Source organism: Amphiura filiformis, chromosome 17 (genome assembly GCF_039555335.1).
Source record: "Amphiura filiformis chromosome 17, Afil_fr2py, whole genome shotgun sequence".
NCBI classification, from domain to species: domain Eukaryota; kingdom Metazoa; phylum Echinodermata; class Ophiuroidea; order Amphilepidida; family Amphiuridae; genus Amphiura; species Amphiura filiformis.
Window position 1 is genome coordinate 4,232,895 of NC_092644.1, and position 12,237 is coordinate 4,245,131.

The following is a 12,237-nucleotide window of genomic DNA, read 5'->3' on the forward strand; positions in this document are numbered from 1 at the left end:
AAAATTATTGGGTTAATAAAAACACCAAATACACTGTTACTTTTGTGTCGCTTAAACATGTTAAACAAGATCAAATGCACTTAAAACCTGATATACGCGTTGACTTTCCGTTAAAGCAATAACCAGGCATGCAATATTGTCAGGTATTACAATCAACAGTTATATCATATGTCCACTTGGAAAACAACCCTTAAGAATTAAATATGCAAACCTATATTCTAAATAAAATAATTCTGCTCCAACAACCCTCCACAACATGATTTCCTAACAATAGTAACCGAAATGGTAACCTGATCTTTATTCCTTTTTATTTAAAACCACCCTCTGTCATCCCAATGCGGTACGATTTTATACCTCTCTCGCTGCAATAAATATTCTCAACATTGCTTACTATGCTAATGTTAAATATAAAAACAGGGAAAATATATTCCAACTGACCAGCGGGAACCAAAGGATGGATCCAAAAGGAGGGAGTAACACAAAACATATAAATAAAGTTAACTTCGACATTGAATGTTGTGTCATATTTTCCCTGTTTTTAATTTTATGCTAATGTTACATTATTGTTTTCAAGAAACATGTTGTATCCAAACGGTTGCATTTCAGCCCCGGGTGCCACTTCAATGGATGAGACTTTTTTTTTTTTTTAATGGGGTCTTTAGGTTAGAGCCAAATAAGCCTCGAAAGTTAAATTTCTAGTTCTAAATGGCTTCAAATGGCTTTGTTATTTCAAAAGAATTAACAAAATCAGTGATAGGTGACTCGTTGCTGTTCAAATGGAAATATAAGGGTCTAGGTCTTTGGTTGACAGAGCATGTGCTGGTAATGGGGTCTTTGGGTGACAGCGATGGTGAAAGATGGGGTCTTAACAGCCCTACATACGCGTCACCTCCAAAGCGGGAGCACCCCTCCCTCAGATTTCAGCACATTACATCAAAAGCTCCCATTGGGCGCCCCATTCCTTTTTTAAAGGAATTTTTATTTTCACTCCACCACCATAGAGTAAGTCCATAGCACGAAACGTCACATCATTATACGGCAGAACTAAATGACAACAGGTGTGCGTGTAATTAGTCTATAGTAGTAATATTAAATCTAAAAAAGAGCTAAATATCAAAATGATGGCAGCGAGACAATACACATTGGTCATATCCTGTGGCCTTATGTTGGCAATTGTTTTAGTTTTAAACAAATCGTGGACGAGAGACACTATCTGGCACGAGAAAGAAAGTCATGACAGGACATTACATGACATGAATTCCGCGCTCACAACGCAGGATGATCCCGACTTGGTGGATATAGTACGCCGAGTATTCATACAACCGCCTACCGCATCACATATACCGTACGCACTCAAAAATCCTGAATTGAAGGATTTCTCCCGCGGCCAGTCAGCTATCATTGATAAACTTTTCAAAAACAAGGTTGGTATATAAATTCATATATGCCATTGTAAAAAGTTACAAGTTGTTATTGAGAAAAAAATCTATTAGATATTTGTTAATAATTGTAAGTAGATACGATATTCACAATTGCTAATTGTAAATATTTTCAGGATCTTTACCAAAATATATGCAAACATAATTAAATTGAGTTATCAAGTGGTATGTGTACAAATTCAAATGGATATATTACAGTTTGAAACAAAACAAGTTCTTATTAAACTTGTACATAGTGAAAGCTCTTTTTAAAATTTGTGTTTCCTTCATATGCTGTGATTAATTTGTGACCAAATGCGCATGATACACTTTACACGACCTTTTGTACATTTTATTCATAATTATAGAGACATTGCGATTTCCAAAGGTAGACATCAAACGTACGTTGATCTATTCAAAACCACTCTCCTGTATCGAAGCGAGGTCACGTATTTAGCTATTTTTGAAGATATTCCACGTGCGAAATCGACATAGATACATCGTTGAAAATGCACAAAATTTGTCCATTTCACAATATTTTAAAGACAGTCAAAGATAATGAACATACGAAGGAAAGTCTAATTATTATTATGATCCTTTTTGTTTGTAATTATAAATCATTATAATAAAGGTACAGCGATGTGCGCAGAGATTGCCCATTGAAATGTGTGTGATACTTTGTGTACAAAAAATAACATTCCCATTTTGGATTCCAACGTAGAATAAAACGCAGATGCTACGTTGAAATATGCTGATTTTACCTCATGTCTAAGTTCATGCAACGCGCCCAATTTTCAGGACGAAAAAGTCTAATTTTGAAAGTAAAGTCATGATGTATGGATGTAGTGATCTTTAATCTACCAAAATATATGTTTTTGGGCAACTATAATATTTGGGGAGCACAAAAAAACCAATTAAGTTTAATCAGCATGTATGTCAAACTTTTAGTCAAAATCAAAAGCGGCCTGTTTGAATTAGGCAGAGACTCAGCTTACTGTTATTTTTTCAATCACTATGCCCTCTATCGACCTAGATTAGATTAGATCAAATATTATAGTCTTCATTCCAGCTGACTTGTTCTCCTTCGTGACGAATGCCATGAATGACCACAATCCAGTTTGGAACCGAGACTATCAAAACGTACGTCAAAACGTACGTTCCACGTGCTGCGTTTGGAACATCGCAATCTCTCTTATATTACATAAGCTACGTCGTATAATTAGCGTTACTATACTTTGTTCGTAATTTACATCTTACTAACAGTATTTTAAGTTATGATTATGGACAAAACAATTGTTATAAAAGGTATTTGTCTTAGACTAATTGAAGACCTGAGCGCAAGAAGACCGTAAGTCCACTTGGTCCCTCAACATGTATACACTAAAGTTACGTATATTTTCTTAGGGTTTTATAATGTTTAATGCATGTTCCAGGGTGAAAACATCATGAAAGGTTGTGAAAGATTTGTTTTGACCCCTGAACATGTATAAAACATTACCAAACTGTACGAAAATATACGCAACTTTAGTGTATACATGTTGAGGGGCCAAGTGGACTTACGGTCGTCTTGCGCTCAGGTCTTCAATTAGAAATTTAAGTTTTCATCAGAACTATTTCCATGATCAGAATTATAAACTATTTTTACATGTAACTTAGATACTCTTCCAACTTGGCTTGTAAAAGATAATCTTCCGATCTTGTTGCCGATTTTCACAAAAATTGTTCACAGTTCGTTAATGTCTGGTATCTTTCCAAATGCACTCAAAGAGTCTATTATTACTCCGGTGATTAAGAAATCTAATCTTGATAATAATATCCTAAAGAGCTATAGGCCAGTGGCCAACATGAAATTCATGTGTAAGGTTGTTGAAAAGGCTGCGTCATGTCAGGTAGTCACACATGTCGACAACTACAACCTGGGTGAAGTGAACCAATCCTCCTATAAGAGGTCTCACAGTACTGAATCTGCCCTTTTAAAGGTAAAAACGACAGCCTCCAGTACGTGGACCATGGTAAAGTTGTCTTCATTGTGCTGCTTGACATGTCAGCAGCCTTTGATACGGTGGATCACCGTATCTTGTTGAATCAACTCTGATTTCGATATCAATGGCACTAGAAACTTGTCAAACATTGTGTACATTGATATTGTATTCCGATATACTAGAGCAATATAGCCGTGTAATTATAAATTATTCATCTTATAAGATGTAGAATATTAAAGCCATATTATAACATTTGCTGAGGAAGACGCCCTCACTGAATTTTTTTAATTCCCTTATTTACACGATTAAATTGTACTTTATTAAACCAATATACCCTGCAAAAATCAAGACTCTAAGTGCTGTAGTTTTGTCAAAATCCGTGATTTTGAATTAAAGGCTGATTCAGCGCTTTATTATTACGATGGAATTATTAGTCGAACGCATACACGATGTTCATAACACAAAGTACGTCACGGCGTGCGTGACGGTGATATACACAACAAAGGGTCGTACCACAACATGACCGAAGGAGTGGCGACATGTGCGCTGGTAGTAAATTCCAATTTTCTTTGCTTTGCCGTAGTTGTTCGGCTCAAAAATAAAAGGGATATATCTGACAGTAAAAGCTAACATTTTATGGCAAAGAAATGCTAATCTATTTTGTTTGAAAATGTTATAATATTGCTTTAACTTCACAGTTGTAACTAAAACTATTCTCGATGAAAAAAGTTAAATATTTACTCAAAGCTAAATTTTGCTCACCTGAAAGCTTTCGGAATGTAACACTATTCCTTGTTCACTTATTGATGGACTGGTGAAAGATGCTTACAACTGCTGGTCAGTGACCGTCGGACCGTCGGACCGTGACGTAAGTCACGTGTCTGGCACTGACGCAGTAGGGAGCTGTAAGCTACAGAAAAGATCCGGGTATTCTTTATGTGATATTTGTTATAGTACCTACTATAACGGCGAAATGATACTGGCACAATACTGCGCTGTACCGTACGCGATTGATCCAGTGCCCGAAATGATAGGTCTGAGCGGAAATATTCTTATATTATGATGTATAAAATTTTTATACTGCACTCTTAGTTCCAAAGTTAGTCACTTGTAAATTAAACTTGTTATAAATTACGCCCCCACTATTTTTAGTGGTTGAGTAGAGACTGTGCTGGTTGGCTTGGTTTGTCATGTTTTTGACACAACAGAATGTATATACATGTATATATACACATTTCTGTTAACAGAAATGCATATTCATGTATATACATTCTGTGGTGTCAACACCATGACAAAAGCCACTTCCAGCACAGTTTCTACTCCAAAAGTAGTCGAAAGTGCTCAACCACTATAAATAGTGGGGGCGTAATATAACAAGTATTATTTTTCAGGTGACTAACTTTGGAATGGATTCTTTGTTGAGTGTGGTGCCTTTACATATGTATTTCAATTTCAGCGGAATGGATTCTTTGTTGAGTGTGGTGCCTTCGACGGAGAAGGAAGGTCAAACTCGTTGTTCTTTGAACGTGAACTAGGCTGGCAAGGACTTTTGATTGAGGCTGACCCTGCTAATTACTACGAACTACTTAAAAGAAACCGAAAGTCGCATCACGTCAACGCCTGTCTCAGCGTTGTGTCATATCCAACCAAGGTACTATTACATCATGAATATAATATACAACATAGCATCAAGTCAGGGTTTCATACTCAAAGGGTAACAGTACGGGAAGATTACAGTGGTTTGTTTCCAGCGGAAGAACCCGAACGATTACAATACCTAGCTGGGGGTGTAAACCCACCAGAAAGGTAAAAAAATTATGTTTAATCCTTGCCCTTTTGAATGCAGATGATTTTTTTCAAAGGGTGAATATACTAAGAAGTGAGAACGTTAGTCCATCAATGCCTATTGTTATACAAGGCTCACTCGTTCATTTAATTAGGCACTGGAACCGATTGAATTCGGTGTTGAAATGAGCCAAATTTAGAGCTACACCTTTTCACGTTAAACTATATTTTCTCGATCAAATGAAAAGAAATAATTTTCATTCTTTCAGTAAATATCAGCAGAAAACCACAATGCATGGTACTGTATTTAAAAAAAATCATTGTGTAAAAGGCAAGTAGTTATTGATTTATTGATAAAATATTGGTTTCCCCTCATTTTTGACTGTAACTCCACAACTGTTGTTAAGCTCAAATAAATTTTCCAGTGCAGTAGTTATAGTCCTTGTCCCTATAATATACATATCTTACTTGTCACCAATGCGCTATAATTTTTGAGAAAAATGCAAAAATAGGCACAAAACTGGGCAGGGGTGTTAGTACCCCCTTAACTTCGCCCATGAACTTTTTTTTTGTATTAACTTTTTAGCTTTTCAAAGTAATATAGTTCGCTTATGAAAGATTTATCATTTATCCCAACTTCCTAAAGCACATCACATCGTTCTATATATCATTCTTTTGCTAAAATTTCCGTTTTGTGATTCCACCATTTTACAGTTCCGTCTGCCATTTTGTTTTTCCAAAACCAACACTTGAATATAATCATGGATATATAATTTTGCTTGCAACAATAGAACTTTCAATTATTTTTGCTGGTTGTATTCGAAATGAAGTACGAGTTGGATATTTTGGCAGTTTGAAATCAAAGCGGGTATTCTTAACAACCTTTAACCCTAGAACTGCGAAGGGAGGGAGGTTATACCAACCGGGGTTGTACCAATCCCCGCTAAGATTTTTTATCCGTCATAAAAAGACGTGTTCTTTTACGCCCAAACGACCTAAGCTAATCATAGATCCATCCTATGTGCTCATTTTAGCTGTAAATGTTTTACTCCAGCACCTTACCCGGGGGTAGGACCGGCCATCAAAGATGGCCATAGAGGGGGGGGGTCGTTGAGGCCCACCATTGGTTTCTAGAGTAAAATCAATTATGATTTTCATTTCGCTCTTGTAAAATTATTCAAAGAGCTACTGACTTCTTACTTGTCAGTTAGGTTGAAATACTAGTAGTCATTTCCTTTCAAATTTAGGAGAAAATTCGGTGAAAATCGCATTTTTGTAGAATTTTTAGCCGATAAACATTTTTGCCTATACTTTTGTACATAGCCAGAATTTGCCTGGGCGCCCTCACTTTATGACGTCATAGCATTATTATGTGGGGAATGTTTGTACTTATTTTGATATCACTATATAGAGGGACCCATAGCTATACATTGGTACTAAATATAACGGTATGACGTTTATAATTGAAAATTAGGGGGTTGCAACACCCTTCTCCCCAACTTCGTAGTTCGTGTTACAAAATATGGCTCAGTAGTTCTAGGGTTAATATACAGACCCACACGATTTAAATAATAAAAAATAAATAATAATAAAATGTTACCGTAAAAGGTAAAATTTCATGCCTAATTTTAACACCATTGTGGTTTTTTTTAAAAAGGTATATCCAAGCACTATGTTATTATTACTGGAAAAATTGTTTTTCATTTAACCGAGAAAATTAATTTCAAAGCAAAAAGGTGTATCTCTGAAATGTGTTGAATTCAACATGTATCGATCCTGGGGGGTTCTTCGAAAAAATGTGTACGGGGGTGTGCCACGCAGACTTGCGGATGCTGACTTTCTTTATACCTACTTTTTGCTGTTTTTGCTACCCATCAGTATACCAATTTTCAAGAAAAGGCATCCAAAAAACACCCAAATGTGCCATTATTGGGCGCTTTTTGTGCATTTTTTCCAAAATGCGCCCAATTGGGCGCATTGGTCTCCACTGAAAACCCACCCATTGATATACCAAAATCGCTGAAAAGGTACCCCAAAACCGTGGCACATCCCCGTATACCTTCAACCAGGAAGAACCCCCCGGGGTATCGATAGACATTTAGCACACCTATGCATAACAATAGAGGATGGTCAGTGGCGTTCTGAGTGAATAGCTTATCCACTGAATAAGGAATTTATATTTTTTGATACTGCTTCATGTTCTGTTACTTATCCAGACACCAAACGATATTATAAGTTAGTTATTCATAATAAGTAAAAAAAAAATCAAGTTTATGGACAATTGATTGGTAAGAAATAATATTGTGAAAATTAAACTGACACGGTAAATCTACATTGTTCATCGAACATTTTAATACATTAAGGGGGTACTACACCCCTGGCCAATTTTGTGCCTATTTTTGCATTTTTCTCTATAGCGCATTGGCGACAAGTAAGATATGTATATTATAGGGGCAAGGACTACAACTACTGCACTGGAAATTCAGCAACTCAAAGCAAGTAGTTATTGATTTATTGATCAAATATTGGTTTTCCCTCATTTTTGACTGTAACTCCACAACTGTTGTCTGTGCTGAAATAAAATTTCCAGTGCAGTAGTACTGTTGTGGTGCTTGCCCCTATAAAATACATATCTTACTTGTCCCTAATACGCTATAATTTTTGCAAAAAATGCAAAAATAGGCACAAAATTGGGCAGGGGTGTAGTACCCCTTAATGATACACGTGTATAATTGAGATCAATTCACATCTAGATGATCTTAATATAGCACAAGATAATACAATTACAGTGAATAGATTCATCAGGTTTGTACATCAAATCAAATTAGTAATTTTGCTTGCCAAAACCAGTAAGTTTTTACTTATATTTCGTCCATCTCGTCGGAGGACGTCATCAGATGTGAGCATCTGATCCACTTACCCGGGAAACTGGCTTCCGGTTGTGAGTAGTCTTACTTCCAATCTTCAAAAGTGGCTATGGAGATCAGAAAGAGGGGGGACAAAGACCATGAATAGAGAAGAGGGCACTTATTTCCCAAGTCACGTATTTGACCCACTTTTGAAGACTGGAAGTAAGACTACTCACAACCGGAAGCCAGTTTGGCAAGCAAAATTACTAATTTAATAAAATTACGTTATCATATCATATTAACTCGGAGCTAAATCTTATACGGGCCTTAACTAAGGATTGAGTTCAATACCATGTCTACCAATGTTTGTTACCATGAGGTGTTAGGATAGACCCTCTAGATCACTGATAGGGGTTAGTGGACCCAATTTTTAGGGTACGTTTTTTGCTAGAGGTCACGAAAGGTCACATAGGGGTAAAAAAATTGAAAATGCTTCGATCTTATTGAGAATTATATATGAAATTACTCATCTGATGACAAGGATTAAGAAATTGTATAGTTTATGCAATCTACGACCTATTGTTATTGAGTTATCTTACAAAAACCTTTTTTTTAGGCGAAATGATATGTTTCTGGTTGTACGGGGGTCAAAATGTCAACTTACTCTAACGTACATTGGTGTGCAGCATGTACGAACGTTATACGTCGGCAGATGCCCACAGGTGCGGCTAGTATGAACTTCCATTCGATATTCGAAATACTAGTACCATTTTAAACCAATGCATATGCACCTCAAATCCAACCTTCTACCTTTTGTCAGGCAAATAATAGTCCAAGGTCCCTTAATAAGGGATCTGGAATAAGCGTTTTGAGCGTTTCGACAGTATTTTTTGTGGGACACGAGAGCACATCAGACATATTGAATTGCATTCTGAATACGAAGAATGTCTTTCTGATATCAAATAATTTTCATTTTATGAAAATCACGATATAATACAAATTTTATGACAAATTAATAAAATTTGATATTTTTCACATTTTTGAGATATAGCAGTCCTCGAAGTAAATTTTATAAATTTAATGATATTTTCTTAAAGTGTACGTAGCTGGGAGGAAAAGCCGACGATCAATTGAAAATTTTGACATTTCATATTGATGATATGGATTTTTTTCCCAAAAGGACCTAATTTTTTGTGGTGTTTTGGGAAAAAAATCCATAGCTTCAATACGAAAGGTCAAAATTTTCAATTGATCGTCGGCTTTTCATCCCACCTACATACACTTCAAATATAAATCATCAGATTTATAAAGTTTTCTTCGAGTACTGTTAAATATCAAAAATATCAATTTTTAATGATTTGACATAAAATGTGTATTACATTGCGAATTTCAAAAATTCTAAATTATTTGATATCAGAAGGACATTCTTCGTATTCAGTATGCAATTCGATAGGTCTGATGTGATCTAATGTCCCACAATAAATACTGTCCAAAAGTTCATACCCCTTCCCTTAAACGTACTATAACAAATATTGGTAGACATGAGTGTTGAACTCGACCTCTTTTCAAAATCCCTTGCTCCTAGACTGTTTGCTCTACTCTGAACTTAGACGAATCCAATTTCACGCATTCCTACACCTCAATGGCCGCTATAGCTGGGTCCCCGTCGGCTCCATCTCACCTAAAATGTGAAATGATGCACCCTTGGAGGGTATTTTAAACTGCATTCTATCACCCGTGTTACACGTAGACAAAAGAATGATGACAGTTCACAACACAAAAGAATCTAACATCTAATTTTAAGCGGCTTTAATCCACCCAAATGGGCAGTCACACCACCAGTTAGGTGCTGCGGGGACCCAATAATGGCCGACCAAATCCTGACCATGACTTGGCTCGTTGGATTCGTCTATATCTTAGTTTATAGAACACATACTTGTATTTGACACTGACACAGGCATGTAATCTTTTTAGAAGAAAATTGAATGTGACCTGAGTAAACGTTTGACACAATTACTTTTCTATATATTATATGTTTACAGATGCGGTTTAATCAGGCACATAATATGGGCCGCGTATTTAAGGGAGAAGAAGAAGAAAAATGGGCCAAGTCGACGAACCTCAAAATAAACACTATTCAGATGCAGTGTTTCCCGCTGTATACACTCATGAAGGCTATGGGAAGGACGAGTATTGATTTCTTCAGTCTGGATGTTGAGGGTTCTGAAATGGACGTACTTAAAACAATTCCTTTCGATAAACTAGACATCAAATCCATCACTGTAGAATTTATACATGGCGGGCCAGAATCGAAACAGCATTTGCAAACTTTTTTTGAGGACAAAGGATATATAAAAATAGGAGAAGTTATTGATAAAAGTAACCTGGCTAACGATATGTTGTTTGCTAAAAGTGATTTGGTTGAAGGTGATGATTGACCTTGGAAGTTTATTGCGTCTACAGAAGAAAGGGGTATGCTGTGTCTCTCCGTCTTCGTTCATGTTGTGTTAATTAAGGTGTATGGTGATTTTGAAAAAGGCGCTATAACTGACAATGGCGCAGATAGTAGCATTCTCTCTCCTTACACGTGCTATTAGCGCAATTTTGTCATTACTTTATACATATGTTAGCACAAATAGCACCGCTACTTTCATGGGTGTGATGTGCAATTGGCAGTGCTACTTTTTTTGAGGACTTGGCTTTATATGTTATTAGCGTAATTATGCTATTTTTTAATTTTCCTTGTATACTTGGAGGGGTGCTATTAGCGCTATTGGACTATTCCAGATAAAACATGCACCCCCCTATAGAGGGCAAATAAAATTTATTCTGAAATGTCTGGAATTCCAAAGCATACTTGAGGAAGAAACCTGGATTTCCAAACCCCGTTTTGTACATGAAAAATCTCGATTTCCATGGAGGGGTATAGAGGGTTTTTAAAAATGCCCAAATAAAAAGTTGGAATTTGTCAATTGACTAGCAAAAAAAGTCTGGAATTCCATAGAGGGTATATAGAGTTATTTTATTTTCTCGGGTCTTTTCTGCTTCAAATTGACATGATTTTTTCCTATTGTTCTGATAAACCATATATACTATGATCAGCTCTTAATAGGTGGTAGCACGCGTAAATTCATAAAAACACGCGTCATTCACGCAAAACGCAAAGCGCAGATCGCGTAGGTGCTGCGCCTAGCTGTGTGTACGTCATTCTGTATCAACCCACGATGTTATGAGTCCACGCCTATTAAGAGCTGATCAGAGTATAGGTAAACTGCATAATTTATGAAAATAATTTTGTCACATTATTTAAAACCATCTAGATTAATTGAACGTCGATGTTTATTTTATGGCATTTCTATAAATGAAGAGCTTTGTTTCAAAACCCCTTACATCCACTTGCCCAATTTTGAGAACACATCAAAAAAGAATCACTGATAGGCCAATATGGGGGTTTGCAGCAAAAACTGCTTTTGTTTAAAACTCCCTTATATCAGTGATCATTTGTTATGATTATTTGATGTGCTCAGGGCCGGACTTACCTTTTTGGGGGCCCTGGGCCAGGCTAAAATTTGGAGGCCCCCAACACACCGTGAGGAAGGCATATGTGCTCACAAGTTGCCAAGGTTTTAGACTTTACCAGGACATTTGCGCCCGAAGTGCTAGAAAAAATTCAAATTTAGACTATTAGCCCAAATTGAAGCTGAATTTTTGTATCCTATTTTGGCCCAAAACATAGTGTTTTCGGCTAAAATGGAAGATGCATACTACACAGGGCAATTTTTGGGGCCCCAAAAATTTGGGGGCCCTGGGCCCGGGCCCATCTGGCCCTATGGTAAATCCGGCACTGGATATGTTCTCAAAATTGGGCAATGGATGTAAGGGTTTTTGAAACAAAGCTCTTCAAATATAGTTACGTACATGGAGTGAACGAGGTAATCATGTTGCTTTCTCAATGCATAGCAATATTTTGTTAAACCGGGTCTTTAGGTCCATGAACTGATTGTAACGTTATAAAAACGTTTTGGGTTTGCTGGGACGGTGCTACCTGAAATAAAATGGCACTTTTAGCGCATTACTGACAATTATTTCTGGTATATTATTGTTCTCTGCAACGGTGTTGTGCCATTTGCTAATTTCCTTTCTATTTCTTTCTTTTCACTCAAGTTTCTGAGCACTATCTACCGATCTAACACTGCCTCTGTT

The 12,237-nt window shown here is 36.6% G+C and overlaps 1 protein-coding gene across 1 annotated transcript; it reads left to right on the plus strand.

Moving 5' to 3' along the window:
• The first annotated feature begins 1,118 nt into the window (after nt 1–1,118).
• On the plus strand, nt 1,119–12,116 carry LOC140136821 (protein Star-like). The gene is made up of 3 exons (XM_072158418.1): nt 1,119–1,424; nt 4,857–5,051; nt 10,077–12,116. Exons 1-3 carry the CDS (start codon nt 1,119–1,121, stop codon nt 10,470–10,472), a joined length of 897 nt encoding a protein of 298 aa, XP_072014519.1. The 3' UTR covers nt 10,473–12,116.
• The last annotated feature ends 121 nt before the right edge of the window (nt 12,117–12,237 follow it).